This window comes from Plectropomus leopardus, chromosome 7 (genome assembly GCF_026936395.1).
Source record: "Plectropomus leopardus strain MGB_pleo_1.0 chromosome 7, ASM2693639v1, whole genome shotgun sequence".
In the NCBI taxonomy this organism is placed as follows: Eukaryota; Metazoa; Chordata; class Actinopteri; order Perciformes; family Serranidae; genus Plectropomus; species Plectropomus leopardus.
Window position 1 is genome coordinate 26,044,636 of NC_142182.1, and position 27,745 is coordinate 26,072,380.

At 40.1% G+C, this 27,745-nt stretch overlaps 1 protein-coding gene and 1 long non-coding RNA gene across 3 annotated transcripts in view; one reads left to right on the top strand and one right to left on the bottom strand.

Moving 5' to 3' along the window:
* Positions 1-27,745, top strand: part of ppm1h (protein phosphatase, Mg2+/Mn2+ dependent, 1H) — a 45,140-nt gene that overhangs the window by 13,930 nt on the left and 3,465 nt on the right. For both annotated transcript variants that reach the window (XM_088080330.1, XM_042496503.2), the window contains 6 exons: positions 957-1,313; positions 12,377-12,489; positions 12,624-12,708; positions 12,933-13,051; positions 18,339-18,402; positions 21,790-21,897. In XM_088080330.1, the coding sequence (XP_087936456.1) occupies positions 957-1,313; positions 12,377-12,489; positions 12,624-12,708; positions 12,933-13,051; positions 18,339-18,402; positions 21,790-21,897 (846 nt within the window). The remainder of the gene's footprint in view (positions 1-956; positions 1,314-12,376; positions 12,490-12,623; positions 12,709-12,932; positions 13,052-18,338; positions 18,403-21,789; positions 21,898-27,745) is intronic.
* On the bottom strand, positions 1,313-27,024 carry LOC121950486 (uncharacterized). Its single transcript, XR_015777041.1, has 3 exons — positions 25,776-27,024; positions 24,591-24,677; positions 1,313-1,629 (listed from the first exon to the last, which is right to left on the bottom strand). It is a non-coding gene; the product is annotated as an uncharacterized LOC121950486 (long non-coding RNA).

Below are 27,745 nucleotides of genomic sequence, written 5' to 3' on the forward strand. Positions count from 1 at the left end.
ACATTAAACCTTGATTTAATTGGCTGTTTTCCACTTCTGCTGGGTTGTTTAAGACACCGTTTATACTTTGTATATTGTATATTACTGAAGAACCATGTAAACACTAAAGATGCACAATATGAGAAAAATCTCCATGATTTCGCTGCGTTTTTGGGGCGATTGTTGGGGCCTAAGATGCCTGATTTTATTGAAGCCTTTTTTTTTTTTTTTTTTAAACTTATTGTGTTGCAACATATTTTAGGAGCTTTTGCAATGAAAATGCAGGAGCAAGTGAAAATGGCAAAATTAGTTTGTTTTAGTTTTTTTATACTCCACTAATGTTACTACTAACTATTAATATTGAATCTAACTTACTAACAGGTTTTCTGGCATTATGTGGGGGAATGCTGTAGATGTTGAAACTCATGGTAATCTGTGATGATAAGATGATGATTGGTCAAATTTGCGGGAAATGTTGCAGTTACTGGACAAAACTGCAAAGTCGTACAAAATGTAAAAATATGCCATGATGTTGTTAAATGTTGTTATAACAAATATTACTTGTAATAAATAAACACATAGTAGAGTGTGCTCAGTTCTCGGCTTAGACTTGCACGGTACCTGTGCCGTGTCGTCTCTCCTGTGTCTGAAATATTGCCAGACAGCTGAGGTACCAGCTCCTCTATGGAAGTCGCACTGCATTCATGCACTCATCTTGTCATACTTTCGTCCTTCAACCATGCATGGCGATATGTTTATTGCACATGTTGACACCATGATGACAATATAAAAACAATACAATATGCAGACTACAGAAGTTAAGCAATGCCTACTTCTCTCTGCTGACAAACTTATTGATCATTCTCACCCTGGATAAATTCCATAGAAAATGCTTAATTGATTACAAAACTCCTCTGCTTACAACACCCCACAGAAACACTGATTATTTATCAGAGTCTGCTTTGACTTTTTCTCAGGAAAGCTCTGAAGACCTAACCCTCCATTACTGGGCGTTGTTCGATGGACATGCCGGCTCTGGGGCAGCTGTCGTGGCCTCCCGCCTGCTACATCACCACATTGCACTGCACCTTCAGGAGGTGACAGAGATCATCTGCACTCCAAACCTGCTGCCACCTACATGCCTCGGGGAGGAGCCCATCAATCACCACCTCACCCCGACATCCCAACGCGCCCTCACCAGGGCTGCCTCACTCCGCGGTGCTGCAGGGGCTCCGGGCTCGCCCAGCACCCCACCCACACGCTTCTTTACGGAGAAGAAAATTTCACATGAGAGCCTCGTGGTCGGAGCCATCGAGAACGCTTTCAAAGACATGGTAAGAGGCACACACCTGGTATGAAGTGGAAATCTGAAAGTTTTTTTAAAAATGTGCTGACCTTTTTGTTCCTAATAAGATCTTAGACTAACTCTCCAGTGTTCAATGAAAATACCAAACACACAAATACCAGATCACTGAAAACACACATTCTGGGGCTTCTAATCCTCTTCTTGCACAAAGACGATTTCACCCAAAGATAATCTTAATGATATTCCACTAAATTTGTTTTTGTACTCACTTTTGCCTCCACATCTGGGACTGTCTTCTTCATAGTTCACAGCAGCTTTTCTGTCTCCAAGAAGATTTCAATGACCTGGAGAAATGGAAGAAAATCTGGTCAAATATTATCTATATCTAAAAAATGACATCATTAAGGCATGTAGTTTTATTAGTATTATTATTATAATTTTTATCATAAATTGTGTTCCAAATAAAATAAGGTCCATCAATAGACTTTCTTTCATAATGACACTATTTTAGAAATAAATAGATAGCACCGCCTCTCTCCTCCCTGCTTTTGTCACTACCAATAAAGCAGAAATGCAGACATGCCAGAAACATATAAAATAAAATCTAAATTTAAAAAAAAGAGATAAATATTACAGATTTTCAAGTAATAAATAATTTAAATAATAACTAATAATAAAATAAATATATATGTAAATAATAAAATATATTTGCCAACAAAGAAAAATAATGTACAGTATGTAGATCTATCTGGCCTGTTAACATTTTAATTACAGCTTGCTGCTGCCAACTTGAAATCAGATAATTTCCATTTGCTGTAGGCTTTTTTCAGATAGAATAAAATAGAATAAAAAGTAATTAAAAGCAAAAGAAAAAATATCCATGGCCTATTACTGGCTCATATCTATTTACTTATGCTTTTTTGCAGCAGTGAAGGGAATTATCTTCCCTGGACAGTATGACCGAAGAGATTTAAATATGTCGGACTTCAATAGATTTTCCCTGTAAAAAAAATGGTTGTAACTGGATAATGAAAACCGTGGTTCACACTGTTGGCTTTCATCAAAACTGAGTTGGGAGAAAATTTATATTTATATTTTAGTGACAGGTTTTGGCTCTGTATCAAAATTTCACGTGTTAATCTAAGTTTTTTTTATTGCATGCATTCACCATTTACTTTTTAACATTCACATTAAAGAACTTGGTAGAAGCTGTATAATGACATGAATGATAGAGTATCACAAAAATACTGTCGGCAGAATTTCCAAACTACTGTTCAATTATACCGCATTTATTTGTATCTGTGTATACATGGAGGAATCGGTATGATTAAGTATCATCCATTAGACTGCTTAATTGCTTACTTAGTAATTGCTTACTAATTCAGTAGATATTGATTCGCTGTAATTAGACAGTCAAGTGAAAGGCACACAGGCCTCACTGTTTCCTGTTGTTGGTGTACAAAGATAAGCATGAGTATGATGTGTATAATATACACACAAACATGTTTGTTTGATTACATATCTCAACCCCTAAACCCTGTAAAATGACACTAAAAACAAAATATGTATATGCGTACTATTACGCAGTGTTCTTTTCCAAATTCAGATTGTGTTACCGCTCCTCTCAAACACAGCATGGTGCCAGTCAGCCAGTAAAGAGCCTCAGAGCCAAGAGAACTGATGTACTTTTCCCTTCTAGCTGCTGCAGGTCACACACACAGGCCATCTGGCTGTGCTGTAAGTGGATGCTGGAGACTTAATTCATGCTGAGGCCAAGAGATCGAGACCAGAGCCAATCAAAACAGTGCGGGCCTGCCTGACAGGCTTTAAGGGGGAAGAGGTCAAAGGTCGCTGACCTCAGTTTCAACATCAGGATTTTAATCAAATCCTCTCTGTTATGTTTGTCCTCTGCTGGGTTGTGAAAGAGTAACGGTCTTTCGTTTGGTTACACTGAGAGATTAAAAGTCACTCGTCTTCTGAAACAGAGCTGTTAAAATTGTAGTAATTCATAATATGCCATGACAATTTAATGTCTGTCAGCAAATTTAAAAAGATATATACAACCATAATTCAGTACAGTACATAAGAGAAGGAAATCACAAGCTTCTAAATTACAGCAGAATAGTTTGTTATGTGCAAAATTAAAAGGTTTTATTGACATGATTAGCTCATTACAAAACAAGTCCGCAGTAAAACAACACAAACCAGTGGATCCTATAGACATAGGCTTCTATAAAACGTGTTTGCACCTAAACATATGGCTTCACCCATATTGCACCTACAACTGCAACTAACAATAATTGTCATTATCAAGTAATCTACCAATTATTTTCTTGGCAATTCCCAAAAATGCCTATCACAAGTTTACAGAGGTCACAGTAATGTGGTGTCTTATTTTTTCTGACCTACAATTCAGAACCAACATACGGTATAGTCAGCTTACCTTAATGGAAGACTAAGATTACAAAAAATATTCACAAACCTGGGAACATGTTATTTATTTATGTACTTATTTTTGCCATCTTTGCTTAAAAAAGAATACTTAAAATGATAAACCAAATATGAAAATAGCTTATTTATATTCTGTCAATTGATGCATAGTGTATTCTTCAATAGAAAGTAAAAAAAGCAATATGGCAAATAAAATAAGTATTTTGGATAAAAGGAAAAAAGAGAAAAAAATGAAAAAAATATTATTTAAAAATATTTAAAATATTTTATCTAAAATAATGAATAACATCTTTTTACTTTACTTCTTTTTGTGATTGTCATCTGCTTTGCTTATGTAAACATGGGCAGATTATGAGACAATAGGCCCCTGGTCACAGATAGACAAAAGGCCCATCACCTCTCATAGCAAGGCACACAGACTTTGTGGTGGCTTTTAGGGCTGCTGCTATTGAGTATTCTGGCGAGTAACTGTATTAGAAATATGCACACTCAGCTAATTTTTAAATACATTACTTTTGCATTATGTGAGGGTCACAAGGTCTCAAATAATTGGTTTCCTTTTTTGAAAAATCAACATTTTTATTGGTTAAATTGCAATAATATGTCTGCAGTGTGCATGTGTTAAAGAATCAAAGAAGAAAGAAAAAAACAGTCTGATGTACATTAACTTACTACGTTGAAAGGGTCCTTACACCAGCTGTTTCTACTCACTGCAAACACATTAAAATACATATACCTGCTGTATTGAACTTAATTACATTTTAGGACCGAATATGATATGTCAGACAACCTGAGAATGAGACTCAAAATTCAGCTTTCAGAACCCCTTTGTTAGTGTGCCAACATTAATCTTACATAGTGTAACATCCCTCAGTGAGCAGGTGAAGGGATGATAGTCACTTTTCTTGTTGCCTTTTTATTTCACCCTGAACACAGGTTACTGTAGGCTGTTACCAATACCTGAACGAAACAGTAGCCTTTAGTACCTACACTCTGCAATCGCTCAGCCCCCAACATCCAAAACTATCTGACCCATCTTCCTCCCAAGGACAACAAACACAACAAGCACTTCCCTCCCAGAGAGTTCCTTTGCATCTCTTTGTGATATTTTTGTGTCTCTTTGTGGTCATGTTGAGTCTCTTCCTGATTGGGTACATGTTCATTTGAGTGACATTTTGCAGATGAAGGCTGTGGGGGCCTCCGCAAACACTTTGGGAAGGCCTGGAAGGCCCATTCTGTTATCCATCCATGTAAACCCCAGCCACCTGGTGTTAGAAACAGGTTTTAACAGACACTCTGAACAGCCTCAAAGTGATGCTTGAGCCAGGTGTGCACTGCTCAGATTCTTTTGAACGTTTGAGATCACTCAGGGAGGTTAAATTAATTCTTGATGGAGGGCAGCACAGCTCAGTCTAATTAAAAAATACAGTCACTAAGGGGAACCATGGTGTTTCCACATCTGTACCACTAGATGGTAGTGTGCAATTACTTATTCTTACCAATCTACATTGCCATAATAAGGGAAATGTACTGGGGCACTAATGGCTTATGCAGGTGTAATTAATGATTGTATAAGGATTAATTAATGCAGTGGTTCCCAACTGGTGGGTCGCAGGTCCATTCTGGATGGACCAAAGGTGATTTGCGTACATCTCAAGTTTGTAAAAAAACAGACTTTATTTTGAAGTACAGTGAATTTCCGATACAGGGGTTTTATTTTGAAGTGCCTTTTTCTTTTTCCTTTTTTTGGTGTGTGTGTGTGTGTGTGTGTGTGTGTGTGTGTGTGTGTGTGTGTGTGTGTGTGTGTGTGTGTGTGTGTGTGTGTGTGTGTTGTTCACATTTTGTGAAATAAAATTGAAAATATGGTAATTTATCGAATGTGGACCTTGAATTAACGTATAAACCTTGAATTAACGTATACAGAGGAGTTTGGGCCCTGTGGCTGGAGCAGTTAGGAACCAATGAGTTAATAAATGAAAAGGTCCATTGTGAATGTATAGTTCACGATAAAGGTTTTGTTCTGTGAGCTGCAGTTGCACATTGTTGTTATGTCACAGTCTTTTTTGTTGTTGCAGAAATCTCGTTGTTTTCAAGGGGAATACAGGATATAGATTTGTAGGATAGGATATTGATTATGATCCATTTTTACTATAAAGTCAGTACATATTGCGACTCTACAATGCAATAGTTCTTTTTTGCTGACCCTGTTCTTCTGTCTCTTCCTTGTCAGAAACCTATCTGCCCACGGCTCCTAGCAGCAAACATCTATGTCTCACTCTGGTCCCTGTCTCTCCTCTCACATGCCTCTCTGGCTCTTTATCCTGCTCTGAATCTGCACTCTGTGTCCTCTCTCTTTCTTAAAGGGGAATTGCTCTGAAATCCACCATGTCAAATGTGGCTATAAATGTCACAGTGTTCCTCAGTCCTTGCAGCTACAAAACTTTCTAATGGCAGAATTAAAGTTGTTCTTTGTAGAGCTATATACAATATATTTCTAGTTCATTACTCAGTGTTTTGCTAATTGTTTTTCCAGGTGGTTGCAGCATTTTTTTCTCACCTATGGGCTTTAATTACAGTGCCTGCTTACCTCCAAAGCTGCCATTTATTTTAATTTCGGTTATCATTCATGTAAAATTGGATGCAACCTGGTTCATGTGGTACACATTTCTGCTCAGAACAAAAAAACTGTCACTTCTGCTTTTGCTGAGTAACTACCCAAAAGTCAATTTTGGCAGAATCTCACCTCTAAAGGCCCCTCCGTCTTTTTTTTTTTTTTTAATGAAGCTCATTCGTTAAGAAAATGGGATGTGTCAGAGTATCTTGGTAAGGTTTGGTATCACTCTAAATCTTTGTCTTGGAGTTCACAGAGTCTCTGTATCTTATCAGCAGGATCCGCCTTTAATTCTCCTCTGACACGACTCACTGCATTCCTGTGGAAGCGGCTGGCGTGTGTGGAGAGGCTGCCGAAGCCTGATAAACACTCAGGGATGTGTAAACATAAAAAATAATGTGTAGCTCAGAGACAAAGGCTTATAAGCCAAATTGTTGGTGGGCCTGTAGCAGAAAGAGAGGAGATGAGATCACCAGACTCATATGATCCTCTTTTTTTATAAAATATTTATTTTTAGGCTCTCTACTTGGTACTGCGTGTGTGTGTGTGTCAGGTTGAGCTATACTTGCGCAGACTGTCACTAGACATCTTACCACCGTGTGAGTATTTTAGGGCTTGGGTTATGATTTGGATTATCAGCAATAGTTAAACACTTGCTTTGGGAAATTAGCTGATTGCCTTTTTTTAATTTAGCAGCCAGTTAACTTATCTTAGCACAAAGACTCAAAACATGGGAAACAGCCTGGCCTATAAATGTTAGCATTTACCACAACATTGCATAATCCGTACAAAACTAAAGTGTAAAAACGATTCTCTTATAAACTGATATCTGCATGTTTTCAGAATCGGTAGGCAGCAAACAATATTTTGGTATTATAAGCATTCAGGTTTGCGTTAGTAGTTCAAGTAGTATTGATCAAACCATTTGTATGGCAGGTAAGCAGTCCGTGTGGAGAGGCTGAACACCTTGGTTTTAACTGCAGTCTTGAAATCCACTATCTTACGTCCAATAACGAGTAAGATTTATATTAGCTTTTGAAAAAATGTATCTGCATTCATATGCAGAAATCTATTTATAGAAATTAACCGAAAATCACCAGAAGTAGTCCTGGCGCTGAATCTGCTGGCTACACCAGATCTCGGGAAATATTGGCTGCTTCCCCCAGTGGCTTACTGTCATCGATAGCTGGTGGGTTTCAAGTTTGTGTTAAAACAGAATCATTACTCTAAGGTTGACAGGTAAATAGTGGAGACTTCGGAAAGTCACCCCTCCTGGCCAAGATATAGTGTAGCACAAACCCCCCTGTAAAACCTAATTTTGCTGTACCACGTGTTGTTGAGTTTGAGTGAGCTTTACAGGAGCTGTTGGGCAGATTTCGTAATCTTTGGAGAGCCAGGCTAAGATCAGCTAACTGGCGGCTTGAAGATACTTCATATTTAGCATACAGCATGAAAGTGCTGTTTACCTTCCCACCTAATTCTTTGCAAGGAAATAAATAAAAATATATACCAAAATATCAAACTATTCCCTTATTAGTGAACTTCAGAAGTGTTATGGGCATATTTTCGATCACTGGAAAGTCCAGATGTAATAATACCAAAAACTCATGGTACGATAATTCCATTATAAAAAGTCTATGACACAATATTTATCACAAAATGTTATGAAAAATTGATGATGAGTACTTAATAAAAAGATACATTTGGATGCCAATGTGTGAGCTAACCTCCATTTTTTCTAAATCTTTGGCATTGTATTGATAGATTCATTTTGTTATTTCTTCAGCTTTTTGTCAGAGGGAAGTTGGGCTGAAAATGATTTTTTCAGAGTCCTTTGGCCCAGCTGCAGCTTCATCCTCACAGCAGGTTGTTATTGTAGTAGTGATGATGATGATACATCACATGACTTCTCATGTCTGATGTATCTCATGTATTGTATCTGATCCTTTTCCAGCAGTATTTCATATTGTTTTGCGTTTGTCAGTCTCCTTTTCACCATTGTCTTTTCTTGAAAAGGGAAAACTGAAATACTGCCACACAGCAGCTCTTACAGTTGATGGACTAACCACCATCTCAAGCTGAAATTCTTCATTTCATCATTTGTTGCTGCGCTCATCTACTTCATACGCCATGTTCTTGTTGGGTCTGAGCCTGACTCTGTGAAGATGCCAGTTATCAGTGCTTGGCTTGCATGCAAAGGATGCCAGGAAGTATGACTGCATTCTCTGCTGTTAAAACAAAAACATTACAATTTTTGACGAGAGATAATAGAACACAGCTTGAAAACAACCTTGAAATATCACAGTAGATTTCGATCACGGTCCTGCGACGGTGTTGAGGCTTTTTTTTCTATCGTGCTATCGCAAAATTCCATATATTGTTACTTCCAAAAAGTTTTAAGTATTCCTTTAAGTTAATGTCATTGTTTGTATGAGGTATATTATTAAGCATTAGCCTCCAGGAAATTGAGGTCAATCAATATTATGTTTTAACAATTTTATACTAAATTTAAATTTAAAAAAAAAAAAACATTTTCTATGTTTATCAATATTTCCACTCCAGCTCTTATTCAGTGAGAAGCAGGTTAAAACCCAGGACAGGGTGCCAGTCTATTTCAGGGTGCTAGTTAATAGTTAATACCATCAATACAGTCATATCAAGGTGTGTGATTGTGTGTGATAGCAGCAGGTTATTGATGCTCTGTATTAAAGGAACATTAGCCAGAGAATTTGCTCAAAGGTCCCTTCTTATCCTCAAAATCAGCTGATAATGCGACTGCTAATCAGTTAAAATGATTCATTCAGTTAATTAATGATCTCAGAGTTTCCCTTTTTTTTTGTTCGACTTCTCTTTGTGCCATCTCTGTTGTCTGTGTTTTGTTTTCCTGTTTTTCTGGCTCTCATTGATTCTGTAAACGCATAAACAGAGAACAGCGTGGAGAAGGGAGCGTCTGACCTGACCTGTAGATCATAGATAGTACGGTGACTCAACATTTGCCAATGCAGGCAAAAACTTTCTCCTTTTCTTTGGCGAGTACGCTGGTTTGAACACTGTTGTGAAGCTGATGGCCTTCATAACCTATAATGTGTTGAATAGCTCATTCTCAACTTTTATGAAATATCTACTCAATCCTGCTGAGCCTGACTTATTGTGGCCATTTTGTGGAATTATCTGTTAATTAATAGGTCAAACACATGGCTTAGTGGTCTTAAATGAAGTATCTATATGTTTAAAACAACTATATTACGATGTTTGAATGAGAGGTGCTAAGAGATGCATCAGTGTTTTATTGTTTGAGATTCTCTCACTGCATTAATATGACAGTTAATCTGGTTTTATGTTTGAGCTGTGTGGATCTGTTCTGCAAAATGCTTTTTGTGTATGTCTTTGGCGTGTCCCTGACATTTTTGTGATATTCCATTGGATTTCGGTACAATGGCATTAATTCCGCTTCTGCGGTCAAAGCACTTGTCACTGGAATGGCAGCGTAGATTTTTCTTTTTGCTTGCTGGGCGATTACTTCGTTTACAGAATATTACTTCTCTTATAATGGCTGATGTGGTCATATGATGTGATGTGGGACTGATGTGAAAACTTGTAATGCCTGATTTTGTCAATCCTACTTTGTGCCATTTTTTCCTTCTTTCATGGAAACAAAAAAGAGATTTTATTTGAGGAAGTGAAAAAAAAATGTTTTCTCTCTTTCTGCTTGCTGGTTATTTAGCTCAGTTGTTCGATTCTTACTGGCGGAAATAGAGAGGAGAAAGGTATAGATGTTTATGCAGACATTTTCATTATTAAAGACTTTGCCTGCAGCAAGAGGTATTGGATACAGTGAGGATAAATATGTATGGCTTGCTATGGATTCATAATTCACTGAGGGTGAAGGACACATTTGTTCACCCTCCTCAACACACACAAACACACACATATCCATCTTCTGTATTTCTTCATGCTCTTTCACTCTTGAGAAATGTGTACAGCAGCAACAGTGGTGTGTGTGTTTTTGTACTAGCAAAATAGAGGATCAAAATGTTTTTAACCACAAAGTGAGGACCTTTTTTGGAATTGAGGATATTACTATTATACTGTCTCCATCCTCCAGTTTCTCCCTCAGGTCCCCCTGGTGAGTAAGCGGCCTCATTTTGACTACAAAACCCCTTTAGCATTGGTAACTGTTCGCACCAGTACCTGTTCAAACAGAGCTAACAATAGTTAACATTTGGGTTTTACAGCTCAAGTTAAGTCGCTTACTTACCGGGCGCAGTGTTGTAGTCAAAACCATACTAACCGGGACTATATATAGACTATATATTTATATATTTATTTATAAACTGTTTTCCTCTTATTAGCCATTATTATTATTGACAAAAAAAGCAAACTACAAATGACTTACAAGATTCGCTGGAAGATGGAGGTTTTACATCCAATCACAATAATTATGTCAACAAATAAATCTGTTGTGGTCTCAACCGTTCTCAATAAAAATATGTCAGAGACCAGTAAATTCCGAGTCAAAATGTGGTCGATTCTGAGATGAGACCAAGACCCTCTAAAAATGGTCTCATGACCAAGAAGCGAGTACTACAACACTACCGGGGTGAGCCGCTGGGGAGATGGAAGGGTTGGCACAACACTTCCGCAGCAACGCTGTTGGGTCGGGATGGTGTTATCAGTGCTAATACTTGCAGAATGAGTCATGCCACTAGCCAGTAAGATCATCCAGAGCCAGGTGGGGCACAGTGCAGTAAACTGAAGAGAAGCAAAATTGACATAGGGACCGACATGTAAACAGTCCAAAATATACTCTGCAGTAAACTGCTAATAATTAACCATTTACATCCACAGTTCAGGTTAAATCTAGCTTCAGGTTAGGGTAAGGCATTTCGTTGTGAAGGTTAAGGATACAGTAAGTGACTAGGGAATGCATCAAGTCAATGAGTCGTCACAAAGATAGAAGTACAAGAATGTGTTTCTTCTGAAAAATGAAAAGAAAGATGGAGTGCAGGCATTCGGAAACACACTTTTGTCTCATACAAAAGTCTGCACAAAAATGCCTACAAACACACATACTTGTGAATTTGTACACACACATCCAGTCGCACAAATTATTGAATTTCATGCACACACGTAGAACCATGAACACGCATTTGCACTCTGATTACACACACATTCGTCTTTTCTGCCAGTCACAAACACACACATTTATACACACAATGCACGCATACGCTACGATTCACTTCTGCCAGAGAAACACCAATGCTGTAGAGAAACGCGCACACTGACAGAGCTGTAATGAGATGGAGGTCGTCGGCAGTGGAGCAGAAGGCGATATGCTTTAGTTGGGGGTAACATCCCTCATGGGGAAACTTGTTAGGGATGGCCTTGCTGCAAATGTGTTCGCCAACATTTTTCATCCCACTCAATCTGTTGATAGTAACTGAGGGATGCGAAGGAGGCGCCAGAGGGGTCATCCATTTTCCCGACACAACTTCCTGCTTCTGTTTTGCCATTAAAGGCCCCGCAGGAGCTGTTAGCAGTGCACTAACAACAGCCGCGGAGAACATAAAGGGGTTAAACCAAGTGTGAGCAGCTTGGTTCAAATTTATGTTAGCGTTTTGATTAATTCGCTGACAGGTTAATTATTCATCTAATTAATGAACTGATATCATGGATTTTTTCACATCATTTTTTAGGTTTAATTAGCAACAAATTAATCTGGGCTAATTAACGGGTGTAATAACCAGCGGCCGCTCGCAACTTTCTCTCCCATCCTTTTTGGTTTCCATTCCATTTTATTGCTTCTTGACTTATTGATAAATGAATTAATTATGGTGCTATAATTAATAATAGTATCATGGTACCAATATTTAACTCAGTATCAGATCCTTGCTTAAATGCTTTGTAGTGCTGCGTGATAGGGAAAAAGTTTTTTATGATTAGAATACTGATAATGTGCAGAGGATGGCTTTAGGATTATATGCTCCCCTGATTAATCTGTATGTGTATGTGTGTGTGTTTGTATTTAGGATGTGCAGATAGAGAAGGAGAAGGCAGTCTACAACATCTCAGGTGGCTGCACTGCTCTGGTGGTTGTCTATTTGCTTGGGAAGCTCTACGTCGGGAACGCCGGTGACAGCAGGTTAGATACGTATATTCATATACCTTTGCAGTGACGCACAGGTATTGGCGCCACTTTCTCATGCACGGCAGCCAACAGGAGCATCGGTGTCCTAAATAAAAGTGAGTTTTGTTTTGTCTGCTCCTCTCCCTCAGAGCTATCATTATCCGGGCCGGGGAAGTCATCCCCATGTCAGCTGAGTTCACGCCGGAGTCAGAGAGACAGCGCCTGCAGTTCCTGGTAAGAAAGATCCTTTCTCAGCTCCTTTCTAGCGAGCACAGCTGTCAGACATTAGCAGAGCTGACCTCCCCTCCCGTGGAGACAGGGGCTATGCTTAGCTCTGTCTCTCTTACACTGCCTGCTCTCTTTGCCAGCTTAATAGACTGGACTGGAATTGTTTTTCCTATCCCCTGGGTATGTCATTCTTCTTCTCTCTCTGTTTTTTTCTTCTTTTCATATCAAAGGCCTACATGCAGCCCCACTTATTAGGGAACGAATTTACACATCTGGAATTCCCGAGGAGAGTCCAGAGGAAGGAGGTGGGGAAGAGGATGCTGTACCGTGACTTCACCATGTCAGGATGGTGGGTTGACTGATTCTTTGATTTTTGGGCTTATTTACTTTTTGGAATTCAAGACATACTTTAGATTTTTTGAAGTGGGGTTGTATGAGGTGCTTATCTATACTCAGTGTATTACCTTGACGTCGGTTGGAACGCCCCAGTTAACAGCCAGACGGCCCTTTCCAATGGGGAACTGAAGCCATCATTTGTGTTCACTTCAAACCCACCAAACTCAAAAAACAAAAAGAAATTTTACCTCACACAAACCACCCTAACGCTGCCTCAATCTGTTACTTTGTGTTATTGTATGATTTTGGTGTTTCAAAAGGTTAGTTTGGATTCATCAAAGTCACACAGTAACCCACAGCAGTACATTGCTTAGTTATTGTGCCTGTCTCTTCAAACATGAAGTGTGCTGACCGCCATCTACTGTTAGCAATACACTATGTTTAAGTACCTCAAAAAATCCGAACTATCCCTTTAAGTGTCAAAACCGCAAACTGTGAGGATACAACTATTTTTTTTTCACATTTTGCTCCTTCAGTGTGTATGTCAGTAAGGTTTTCCTCTGCCTCCTTGCTAGATGATTTTACAGTAGACACATTTGTTGAAACTACTACTCAATTTTTTTTTAATACTTGCACGTCCTGTAACTGTTCAGAGTGCTCACATGATTCTGCCTTGCTGAAACATTACATTCTGATATCATCTGTGATTTCGTATAATGCACCCCTTGTGAAAATAGCCAATACTTGCAATCTCTTTCCAACTGAGTGTGCAGCAGTGTAAAGCCATTCAAAGCTTTACTGTCAGAAGGAGGCCAGGAAGTGGCCTTGACATTTCTGTTTCTGTGTGTGAGAGGAAGGTGAGAAGGAACCTGTGGGCGCAGCAAAGACAGCTCTTTATCTTACTGTGGAGAGAGAGGTAAAAAAAAAAAAGGGTCAAAGAGATTGAGGAAGATGGTGTGAGAAGGTAGAAAAGTGAGACTACATAAGAGCTTAGATACAGATGGAAAAAGAAAAGGAGGTGACCAGGGAATTGAAGAGACAGAAAATAAGGGAGAGTAAGATAACTCGTGCAACTCCAAGTATACACGAGTCCAAGGACTTTAACCCTAAAGCAACACAATCTTATGCTGCATTGCTCGGCTGTACTCAGCTCAGTTTTGTTACCAAGTCCGTTTCTCTGTTTCGTTTTCTACTGCCAAAAGTAGCCCTTAGTGAAGGATTTGGAACTGATTGCCATGGCGAAGCTGCTCGAAACTGCTGTGGGATCACTCAACGAATCCTCAACCAAACAGAGAGGTGTCTGTTGTCTGCTGACACATTGTCAAGTGTACAATGTAGTGTACGGTGTAGCTTTTTGGCCTGCAATTTTTTAAATGAAATCTGGGTCAAGTAAGTAAAAAAGTTGCAGTTATTGAAAGTAGCTTGGCTATTTATATGGCAGGTATAGCAGCACAAGCGACAATTCTCTTTGACCAATCAGAGCTTTGCAGTCTTTTGACTCTATCTCATAAAGCCTTACTTTGCTTGAAACCTTGACTAAGGTGGTAGCTACCAAAAAAGTGCTGCGGACAATCCATGACTTTTGCTAAGTTTAAATCAAAACAGAGTGAGTCGAGTTGAGCAGAGCTGTGACGTATCATGCAGTGGAAATATGGCAGTGTTTACAAACACTGCTACTGCAGGTCCCATCTAGCTAAATGCAAATTTACAGTATTTTCAGATATCGAGTAGTAGTCGGCACTTTTATGAGTTTTAACCCAAATTCTACTCGAACTGTGGAAAAATGCAAACTTTATTTACATGTCAAAGTTTTTTTAAAATCAGTACACATACAGTAGGCCAAACGCACCTAAATCACCTGTGTAGCCGCTTTTGCCAGTAAGTAAAAGTACTGTATAACTTACAGTAATTCAAGATCCTGTAATTTCAAAAATGAAGTTCTTTATCCTTGAAATGTTTTAATTATGGCTACCCCTTGTACAACATGCTATACATACAGCATGTATGCACTCATGGATATACTGTAGGTATATGAGTGGTAGGTGCAGGTGAGTGACGAAAACATTTTTCTGGCACTACCCCTGCACAGTTGTGTTTTGCGGCGCCGCTCGGTTTAGCAGATGTAGGTCAGTCAGCCGCTGTGTTCCTTTCTGGGCCCAGAACTCCCAGCCTGTCGTCTGCCTGCTTACTGTCTCAGCAGTGCAGACGGCCTGTGATGTATTTTTAATCAGGTTCTACCCATAAACCAGTTCTGCTCGCTTCACCCGGACAAAGTCTGGGTCTTAAATTAGTACCCTGTCAGCCGCCGTGGCTGATTGCTCTGATGTGTGTGGGCATGACATAACTGTGTCATCTTGTATAGGTGCAGCTCAGACGCTCTATAGGTATAGAGGATCGTTTTTTATGTCTCTGCAGCTCTCCGTCTATACATGTACACTCTCCTGTCAGTATGTGCAGCCAGTGTGCCCACATGCTGCGTGTGTGTGGGTGTGCACTGGCATCCGATTCCCTCAAAGGCATCCATGATCAAGGCCATGTTCTAATGAAGGCATACAGGCCTGCAGCCCACCTCTCTCTCTGTCTTCCTCCCTCGCTTTCATTACCTCCCCCTCCCTCAGCCAGTTGGATGCTTTGGTGTTGCAAGCTATAATGGTTGCCGTCGTCCAGAATGGCGCATGGTTTTGTTTGCGAGATGTCGCGGCGTGATGGATGCTGAGCGGTCGGCCGTATTCGAGGTGATCCAAACACAACAGCAGCAAAGACAGCCAGGCGGAGGGAAGGTGGGAAAGAGGGTGGGTGGATGAAGAGGACAGAGTGAGGGGAAAATAGAACAAATGGGAAGGGAGAGAAATATAACCTGCTAAGATTGTAGAAATAAAGAAGGAGAGGAAAAAGAAAAAAAGGTTGGTAAGATGTAAAGATGCTGTCACATAGGAGGGCAATGATAAATGACAATGAACGATGCTCAAGCTGTCTTTCTTTAGAGCCTACGCCCACGAGGGTGTCTGTTCTCCCCCTGATCTTACAGACAATGAGTGTGAGAGGAGGGGGGACTAACACACACCTTCATCACTGTCACACGTATCTCTCCCTCTCCTACTCCTCCTTCTCTCCTTCCCTTCTTTTTCCATTATGCCTTTGTAGCAACATGACTGATGCCTATGGCTCATATTTGGAAAGTCGTCGGGTCAATGCCATTAACTCTGGCTTTGCTTTGCTCCTGAGCGCACCACTCAATCTATGAAAAGCCCATCAAGGTTTGCCAAAAAGTTTATTCAGAGCCGACTGTCAATTACGCCAATTTGTCTAACTCATCCGGTGCTGACACACCGAGACTCGCCACAATGTCACCTCGAAGTCTGTCGATGACTGTGTGAAGAGATGTATATAAAAGTGTACGACCGAGATCAGGATGCTGAGCACACACTGTTAATGTTTCCCTGTCGTGCCTTTTTGCATCGAGCGGAGATGACATCACTTCTCTCCTCTCTGGCCCGTCCCTCATCACCTGCAGAGAGGATGATTCAACCCCCTCCTCCCCCCCGCATCCTTCTTTTCCTCTCCCTTCCCCCAATCTCAGTCGGTCACACTCTGCGACGCATCAGCCGACCGAACAGCCCTTGAATGTGAAAGCGCTCAGTGTTGTGGTCAAACAGTACGGCCCTTGAGCAACTCGCCGATTTTGGACACTGTGTCCCAGAGCGGGAAGCAGGTATCATAACAGGATTAATGTGTATCTCTCGCTCTCTGTCACACACTCGTTATCTCAGCTCTGACAGGATGGATTTGCTGTAAACACAAGTCTCAAGAGGGAGACTGTCCCTGACAGCAGGCTCTGGGGATTTCATTCAAGACATCTTTGAAATACTAACATTAAGAGCGTGTCTCTGTGTAGTAGTATTTTTTAAGAGACTAACACTTCTTGAAGGTGACACAAATGAAAGAAGTTTGGAGTGATATGGCAGGAAAAATGGTGTTTCCCTTTTTTTTTTTAAATAGAGAACGTGAGGCCTGCCCGGGTTTAATTAGCGCCTCTTTTAATGCTCAGTTGACATCATCAAACTGCTGTTTTAGAGCTTTTTCCACACCATGAATATTGCAAACATTAGCGAGTAGTCTTCCACGGGCTGTTATTTTGCGCCACAGCTCGTCGCTCTAAAGAGTCTCAGGCTGCAAACTGTATTTCTGTGTTTGTGGGCTGCATTTCGCTGTGATAGTCCTCGCTCTGCACACTGTTAAAAAAGTGCTGAGTGCAGCAGTATAGCGCTCGCCTAAGGTGGAAACATATGGTCTCTCTGAGTGGAACCAGCAGTAATGTAAAAACCATCCTGGTCCCTGCTAATCTGCTTCACAGCAGCTGAAATACATGGGATAAGGTGTGTGGGGCAGGCCTGGGTCAAATTAGATTTGCAAATTACACTTCAGGTTTGTTTTAAGCAGGTTTTCACACTAGATAACTGTTGTTTTCTGTCCTTTTTTCACATAACTACCCAGTCTAAAGGCTAAATAAAGACTAACTTGTATTTCTAAATGTTATGTGTTCCAGGTTAGGATGCCAGATTTTTCTATTTGCAGCACCTGGTGTGAGTTGTGAATGGAAAACTTTCTCCTGGTAGCTCTTCTGGCTCAAATTTGTAATGTTTCTGGTACTGTACAGTGACACAGTTACTCCTCTGGGCTAAAACTGAATACTAGCTATGAGCAAGAGTGCAGGGGTTTCTTCGCTGCTACAATACAGAAGTGAAAATTGTATCTTAGGACCTTGCATTAATACATACAGTATGATTTTTTTCCATGTATTGCAGCTCTGTCTGGTCCCGCTATAAAGACAGTAAATTATTCATTAGTTGGGGAAGTTTAAACACTGCACTGCTCAGCAGGGGGAATGTAAACGTGGATACTCTTGCATCATCTCAGCTGCTTTACATTTAGACATTCAGGTACATACATGCAAACACAACTGCAGCAGACAGTCACAGGAAACCAACAGCACACCAAGAGTGTCTCGTGCATGCATAGACGTCTCTCTCTATGTCGCTAGGGAGACTTTTATGAGATTAGTTAGAAAGAAAAAAAGGAGAGAAATATGCTAAGGCACTATGTCGCTCTCTGTGATGTCTGGGTGGATTTTTTTTCTCCTCACCGTCTCTCTTTTCCCTCCTAGCATGCTCTTTGTCTGTGCCAGTCAGCTCAGCAGCACTGCCCGCGGGGGGGCGTGGGGGCGATGTATCTCCAGGGCACGTGTGAACTGCCTGCCATAAACCAAAAACCCATTAAAGTGTCCTCTCTCCTCTGTGCAGGGCATATAAAACCATTGAAGACGATGACCTAAAGTTTCCCCTGATCTACGGCGAAGGGAAGAAGGTAAGAAGTGCTTGCCAGTCGCTTGCTGACAGAGTTACTCCCACGGCCTTGTGCGCCTCGCCTGTAATCAAAGCTCGCCAGGGCACCATTAGTCAGCCCCCTCTTACTCCCCTCTGTCACTGTGTGGAGGAGCGAGCCAGTGGAAGTCATTCCTGGCCTCTTTTTCCACAACGATTCACATCCTGCACCAACCTATGGCAAAGAAAATCTCTGCTCTAATGGACCTAGTGACTGTGCGTTCCTCAGCGGGTAAAACGAAACCCAGCCAGGGGTCAAAGGTGGGCTAATCCGTTACATATCTGAAAGAAAAATGCAAAGCATCCAAATGGTGACGTATGTTAATTGGAGTATAACGTCGCAAAAACACTGACTTGCGTGGGAATCTTTTCACTATTTTGACACGTAACACAAAAGAAAAGGTCAAGAGCTCAGCACACTGTTGATGACATTTCCCGTTCCTTCAGTGATGCTTTACATGTGCTGGTGTGCAGCATCTTGTCCTTGTTGCATTGAAAAGGTCAGGGAGGAAACATGATAGATCTGAGTGTGTTTCACTGTGGTCTTCTACAGGTTTCTATTTAATACAGACAGACAGTAGATTTATGTTTGACTGATGACTGGGGCAGATGTCACCCCACAGAGCTTGCTGCCTGCAACCACACTCGGGTTTACCCCTGCACAGTTGGCCGTGCCCACGTCGCGTCCTCTCCCTTTGAAGTGAGGCGCGGAGATGGATGGCTAGATAGAGTGAGGGGGCTTTGTGCGAGGGAGAGGAACGCCAGAGCACTTCAAAGCCCCGCGCGCAGCCTGCTGGGCCCCAACGCTCAACAATTAATCCCAGGATGTTTCCCCTTCGCCGCCGGAGGACCTTTGCCGCCACTTTGAAACACTCTCCCCTTCTCTCCACCTCTCTGTTTCCTTCTCTCTGAGCTGCATACTGATGGTGGCCCATTCCTACCTGGCCTGACTCGCCCCCGTGCTCCTCTCCCCAGCCTTATGTGCCACACCATCTCATGAGCTGTACAATAGATTCAATTAGCCCAGTTCCCCAGTTCTGTGCCAGCAGCCATTTTTAGAGGCGGTGGTGGCTATCTGTGCAGACAGTTGGAATTAAAAGCAGTTTCGCACAGCTTACAAATGAGTTTGATGGTGTCTAGGGCCCTGGGGGAATGATTGTTAGGCTCTCTCAAAACTGGAAGATGCTTATGATGAGCTTGTGTTTATTTGCTTCAATGCTGCTCATTCATGCAGATTAAGATTCCCAGTGGGAGTAGCCTGTATCCGTCAGTGAAATGTCACCAGGGATGTGTCATGCAGGTTATTCTTTACAATTATCAGGGATGAATACAATAGACTTGAAGGGGGTTCACTGAACTTAGAGTATATATAGTATTTTAATGAACTAAGTCTCAACTTCATCCTAGGAGGAGTGGAGATGCTCTTGATCAAAATATCTTGCTTCACAGTTACACATATATTGATGCCTGATACAAACACTAACAGCTCATTAGAGCAGTTTGGGGCCAAATGATGTGCTCAGGAACATCTGCACAGCTGTCAAAGTGTTACTCCACTGCTTGTAGTGTTTACACAGTCATGACATTTTCAGAAAAGTTATAAAATTAGATTAACAAAATGTTTAGGAAATGTTCTGAATATACATTGAGTACATTACATGCACAAGATATTACATTTTTGCCGTTATTCCGAAAAATGCAATAATGCTACTAAGCTGTTTACATGGCTAATGAAAACTAATATTCCACTAACATTCCTGTTTATATGCAGCTGTCAATACTCCATCAACATGCCCTAAAGTGTCGTTTATAACTACAAAATGTATATAAAAAGTGAAACAGCTTGCAGCGGATGTGTTGGAGTGTGCAAATCTTTCATTTCTTCAGCAACCGTCTTGAAAAGGTCGGTGCTGCGATATTTGCACATACCCAAAAACCTGTTGATGTCCAAGTCTTTTATGATATTTTAAAGCAGCTGTGTTTCTCTTTCCACCAAGAGTGTGGCCTTTACTTTCAGACACGCATGTTTACATGGCTTGCAAGTCACATGTCTTAATTGGGAAAATGCTAAATTTGATAATAGGCCTACTTCAGAATAACCAAACAGAATATGCTGTTTACATTACCTTAATCATAATCAAAACACTGTCATATTCGGAATACATGTGCATGTAAACATAGCCAGTGTTTCGACTATAGTGTCAAATATGTTCATGATATAGCTAAAAACATGTCTAACATTACACAAAATACTTTCCTTGTATTACTAATTAAAAATCTAATGCAGAACTCTTGATGTTTTGATGCTGAGTGGTACAGCGGTCACATTTTGTTGTGGGGAAACTAAGTGTGCATACTTTTCCACATTTGGAATTGCACCCTACTTCAAATTGCTTGATGTCACAGAAGCATCCAGGCAGGCTATTTTAAAGGGTTTTGGTGAAATATTTTAAAAAAAAAACAAAAAAAAAAAAAACTCAAAAATGTGTGGGAAACCTGTACTTTTCACACCCTACTCGACATATCAGACATATTTCCACAACACTGCTGCTCTAGACTGAACATACAATTCTGGTTTATTAAAACTTGAGTCTTACTTTTGTTATGTTGGCCATCATTCCTTTGTGTAATTGTAACCTTGCACTCACAAATTAAATTGCTTCGATGTGAGCGACTGTGGCTCAGGAGGTAGAGCAGGTCATCCGCCAATTGGGAAGATTGGCGATCCAATCCCTGCTTCTTTCAATATGCATGTCAAAGTATCCTGGGCAAGATGCTGAACCCCAAATTGCTCCTAATGTGACTGGTTAACTAAATATCGAACCTTTTATGGTAGCTTTGGCCAGTGTATGCTTTGAGTGGTTTGAAGACTAGAAAGGTGCTATACAAATGCAAGTCCATTTACCATGTGACATCACTAAAACGAAGTCAGTTAGGGCAAGAAGCAAGCTTTCAGATGAAAAAAGAAGTTCTGAACAAATCCCCAGGAAACCAAACTTATTTAGAAGGAAAATGAAGGTGAGCAGTAACATTATGACCCAAACCAGACCACTTCCACTTCAGTTTACAGTACTTGACCTGAGCAGATTATTTAAACTGCACTCATAAAATGGTTTATATAATAAATTGGTGAAAACTGTTGTCTCACAGCTCATGTTTCTTGCCCTGTCTGAATATATTTGAGTGATGAGGTCATGCCCCCACATCTCAGAAAATTACTTTGGCAAATTTGATGTTATCTTGACTGATAGAAATTATGGTTGAAATAAGACCAGAGTTCCAATGAATTCAAAATATCCCTTAAAAGTTGCTTGTTGCTTTGTTTGACTCAAAAAGAGTTTGCACTTTATGTTACTCTGATTTTTTGCAGGCTCGTGTGCTGGCGACCATCGGGGTCACCAGAGGTCTCGGGGACCACAATCTCAAAGTGCACGACTCTAACATCTACATTAAGCCCTTCCTGTCCTGCTGCCCAGAGGTAGGCTCCATTTTGAATTTTGCCTTTCATCATGTCCTTCTTTACAGTGTGTACAGACAGATTGGAATAACTCATTCAAATGATCCCATATACATAACTAAGAGTGTTCTCACTGTCCTCCCTCTGCTGAAATTTGAGCTTTTTTATGTTGCCACACCAGACGCCTCAGCTCGCCATGAATTATACATAACCTGTATGATACTAGTTGCTCCATTAGTAAGTTTACAAACATGATATTGTATTGATCATGCTGTCACACTGCTTATTACTAATGCATTTGAATTGGATTTAGCACTGTGGTAGGCTACTTGTGAAATTGCCAGAACTGGTTCAGCCAGTTTGCATAAATCAAACCAGTTTAAGCTCATACAGTGGATCGTACCTGCAAAACTGGAAATTGACCCAACTCTAAGAGCCTATTTAAACAATCTATAGTGCATGGTCTAAAGTGCATAGCACAAAGTAGGGCGCAAAGCAGTTGTATTTAGTCTATAGTAGTATAGTATATAAATTACAAGTATTTCTGCTAGCAAACCTACTCAGCTGTTGAAAATACACAACATCATCAAAACTGAATATTGACAATGTGATTGACATCATCAGTAGCAGTGTGCTAACACTGCAGATGAACCTTTTTTTAATTTTTAATTTTACCTCATTACCTCGGCCTCTTCATGAACGAGAGCACAGAGGTAACGATGTAAAATGCCTTTGGCCATTAACAGTCCACACTGTGAACTATGTGGTCAACGTGCACATTAACATTCCCCACCAGCCGTCGCTCTGAAATGACTCCTTTCCTTCCTGGTGTCGACTGCACATGATTGCAGTAGTCACGAAGCCTGTGAATTCTCTTGATCTTTAATTCATTGCCCTTTGAGTTCAGTCATAGTTCAGCCTCCTTTTTGATGTTGTAGTTTTGTTGGGGTTTTTTTGTGGGGGTTTTACCAGATGCATGTAGTCACTATTGTTTCAGATTGAGTGTAAACACATTACTATTATTATATATAAGACATGTCAAACCTGAGCATTAGAAGTCTTGCTGGATGTTAAATGCAGAAAAAACTGACTTTAAGTCATCAGATCATCCTAAGATGAAATATGTGCATTGGGTCAAAGCTCATCACTCCTCTCCTAAAGATAATTTTTTTCTTTGAAATCTCTGTTTTGAAGTTGATTCTAGGAACTGCCTCAGTCCTCTGCAGTAAGTCTGTGTGTCTGCTGTGAATAGGTAACTCTTCCACAGTAGCCAAGGAATTACTTAAAGCAGTCGAACTAAGGCGGTGTTTTTCTCCCCAAGGCCACTAGGTATTATTTTTTTCTTGTCAATTCAACATATGCTTTTGCTCAGGCATAGTAATTTGAGAGACTGTGCCACACAAGAGTTGCCACAGTAACACATCTCTTTTGTTAAAGAGACCTTTGAAATATTGCAGCCATCAATAACTTCCAGTGAAAAAAGGAAAGAGAGGGATGTGTCAAACAATGCCTATCTTTTAGGTATCTGAATTTTCTGAGGAGCTCACTTTAATTAAAAAAAAAAGATATGTAAAAGGTTCAGTGGTACATGTCCTTCTAAAACAGCTTCTTCGACTAAAATAAACCGTAATAAAGCACAGTGACAGTGAGGCCTGTAGATTTTTAGTACAGGAACACCGAAAGATATTCCCTTGGATTTTTAGCCTGGCTAGCAGCATGACTCTGGGGCAATGTTGGTCTGTCCACTACTTTGGTCTGGATTAAAATATCTCAACAACTGTCTGAGCATTCAGATTCCACAGATGATGAATAGCAATGCTGTTTTGGGTTTTTTCAGAATTAGAATCTATGTGTGGTGGTAGATGGGGGGTGTCAGTAAAAAATCTTGTTTTTATTACCTGGTGTGTGTACCTTTTTTTTTAATTATTGTGTGTCACTTCTCTTAATTCAGTCATTTTTGCAGGTTCATGAATGCAATGCAGGCAGAGCTTCTCATGGGTTCTTTTTTCCCTTCAACATCTGTTAAAGTCACGGGGTGAATAAATGATCAGTCAATCCGTTCAGAGCTGATCAGATCGGTGGAGGAGCAGCTGCTGCAGAAGCAAACTTTTAGATCCAGCACAATTAACGATTAAGTTTAACAGCAGCTGGCAGGGTCAGGGTCAGCAGGGTCATTCTGCTGCTCCGTCTGTTGCCTAAGTACATTCTGCGCTCCGAGAGTGTAATGAAATCCGTAATGGAATGGTACACTCCAATATTTTTCCTAATGAATAGTTAAGCTCCAAAATTCTAAAGTCAGTATGTGATTGCAGATGTTTTAATGGTGGCGGGCTGCCACAAATAGATAAATGTATGGGAAACTCTCAAAACTCAAAATTTCGAACTGCCCAAAACTTTGGATTGTAACCGATTTCATGCTCACCTGACATTCCCATCATCCTCATCAGCTGGTCTTTAGCACTAATAAGCATGTTGCCATGCCATTAAACTAACGCTACACTCTGAATCATGCTCTTTTTAATTTCAGGACTTACTGCAGCTGCCCATTCAAAGTATATGCTGTTGCATGAAGTATGCATACTGTTGAGACCTAATAGTTGGTCATAACATTGCACCTTAAACTTTGACCTTCTCTCTCATTTCTGTTGCAATCTACTTGACCTCATGCAACATTAAGGTATCAATTACATACACAAAAAATATGTAGTACTTACACTTGAATGCTCAGTCATCCGTTATTGCAGTTTCTGTCAGCTGTCAACAAGCTGTCATCTGTCTCTGTCAGTGTGACGTATCCTCCACTGCACAGAAGATATGGTGGTCAGAATAGCCAGAGACTTAAGCAGGCTTGCATTTAACAAAATGCTTCCTGATGTAGTAAGACGTCCTGGTTGTTTTAGCACACTGCATTTCATATAAAATCTTTTTCTGGCATACTAAATAGTATGGTAGTATGGGTAATGGAACACACTGTAAGATGGTGAACATGATATGCTAAGAATAATTACGTTACCATTAGCCAGTTCCTTACCAATACTTAAAGGGGAATAATGATTTGTAGCTATTCATTTTGGAAAAGTGACAAATTAAAGTATATTCAACACTTGGGGACTGTTTACTAGGTCTACTTATGAGAGGGGAGGGGGTGCTGGAAAATGAGGGAGGCACTTCAAATCATTTTTAAGCCCTGGGGAGGGACATGCAACTCTAACTCTATGTATTTAATATTTATTTTAAATACCCTTTGAGCCCAGAACCTGCAAGATCACAAAATTCACACCTTTTGTTTTAGCCAGAAACTGCAAAATGTGATTATTTATGTTAGAAGTAAGATCCTGCATTTTTGCTTAGTCACTCAAGGAGGCTCAAGGAAAATATTTATTGCTCTGGGGAGTGTCATGGTTTTGAAATATAGTCACACCCCAGCCACCCCCTTACTCTGATAAATAAAGTACAGTCCCTTCTTAAAAACCTTCATGTTTTTAGTGTGCAGTGATGTACACTATTCTCTGACAGTGCATTGCAAAAAGGAACTGGAAGAGCTGCTCACAGCTGATTGAAATAAAGCACATTTGTGAATGGCTGCGCAACAGTAAATCCCAAGAAAACAGAAAGAAAACCAACATATAGCCTGACTAGCCTATTAATTTCTGTAAAAACATTTTGATGTCTCTTTAACTTCAGTGGGCAGTGTCTTTCTAAAGTCACAGTTTCACTTATTGTATCATTTACTCTTAATATGAAACACTCATATGTTTATTTTTTTTTTGTATACTAAGTGCAAACACAGTATAGCTCACTATGACAGCAAACACAGCCCTGGGCACTGGATGCTATGAGGCTATCAGGGCGGAAAGGGCTCGCTGCCGCCAGGCTAAAGGTAAACAAACGGGGCTTACCTGTTGACTCGCTGCGCAGGCACTGACCCGGCAGCCCTCACCGGGTGTTCTCGCTCTCGTGTCCGTCGGTACTCCACTGACAGTTCATTTACACGCGGACAAAATCCTGAAACAAAAACTTGAAACGGAAAAAAAAAAACTCCACCGTCCGTCTCCCTCGCCGCACCCAGAAACAGCATTCATCAGCTGCGGTCGCACACCTGGTCCGAAACGCCCCTTGATTACCTCGGCACGCGCCCCCTCTCAAACTGTCACGGGCTCGAGATAAGCTCACCTGGCCTGGCAGCCGTGATTCGTTCCCAACCTAGGGGTCTCGAGCTCCATTAGGGGTCGTCAAAGGTTCATGGGGCGTCACGGGGCCTTTTTGATTTCAAGGGGTGTAAGAAAATAAAAATGAAAAAATAAAAACTAAATGAAAAATTTAAAAAGCCTACAGTAGCATTTCATTCATTAGACAAATCAAGATAATAGCCCATATTATTAGATTTAATAATAATAATAATAATAATAATAATAATAAAATTATATTTGTAATGCACTTTACATTTGGAACAAATCTCAAAGTGCTACAGGATAAAAGTATTAAAAAGTCATAAAAAAAATAGAGCATAAAAGCTAGTAGAGCAACCAGCAAGAAGTAAACTTCGGCATGTCAGAGATCTGATCACAAGCTATATTCATAGACTTTATGCTGCATCCCATTTACCTTAGAAGTCAGGAGTCCTAGCTGGGAGTGATGCAACACCCGAGTTGATCGCGTTTCAGTACAACAAGTTAGAAAACCATGATGTTGTCAATAATACTAATTCAAGCCTTTGTTCAGGTTTGCCTTTGTTCAAAATACCAGTTGACATTTCACTACTCTTTAGGTGTGGAGCAGCCATATTTGATTTTGAGGTCAGGATTGGTGAGTTTCCTTTGACTTTAGCAGGCATCCTCGTCGAAATCTCCAACTGGGAACTCTAACTGCATTAGAAAAGTATATCAGTAAAACATCCAAAGAGCTAATAAAATAATGGCCAAGCATCAGGGAATAGAAAACAATGAAATAGTAAAATTATAAAAAACAACAACTATTAAGTATGATGGTTGTTTAAAAATATAAATGATGTTCATCATACAGAGAATGCTATACAAAAGTTTATAAAAAATATCAGGAAAACCTATCTCTTATGCAATATTCACAGGAAATAATCTGCCCAAAATTCAATCAAATTGCTTTTTACACAAACATCCTGCAGCTGGGTTTACTAATTTGGGTAGTTGTTCAGCTGTTCTGTGCTGTTATTGTTATGCGTTGAATATAATATTAAATACCCATAATACATGTCACTTAGTCAGGGGTTTTCAGTTCAGTCAATGATAGAAAAGAGGTCCCATAAGGAAAAAGGTTGGGACACTACAAATGAAATTGTGTTTAGCTCCATTCTATTGTGTGGAGGCAGAAATTTATGAAGGGGATATAATAAAACCTGGACAAATGTAACCAAAATGATCTGAATGGATAGATTCCAAACAGGGCAAGGAATAAAATAAGTTTAAAAAATATGATTTTTTTCATAAATGGAGTAATCTGAACCTTTGAGGTAGAATTTATGCCACGTTCACCTTGTGTAAACAGTATTCATGAGCAGCGGAGTGGGAAAAAAATTTCCGTCATGGTGGTTCGACAATATCTCCAACTTGGCAAAAAGAACTACAGACATGACAGCAAACTGTTGGCAAATTTGAGGTAAATGCATCACTACAAACAGCTACATCCAAATGAAAAAATCAATACTAGATCCATCCATTAAGCTAATTTTGTAGGTGCGATGCAGTGTTTGTATCTGGTTTCACTTAATTAACTGCCACAAATACATATCACAACCAAAGTGGTTCTCGTTCTTCCCATTTTTCCACAGAGCCATTAATATGACATCTTCACAGGAAATTTGTGCAAAAGGCTCAAATGATTCCTAGAAACCATG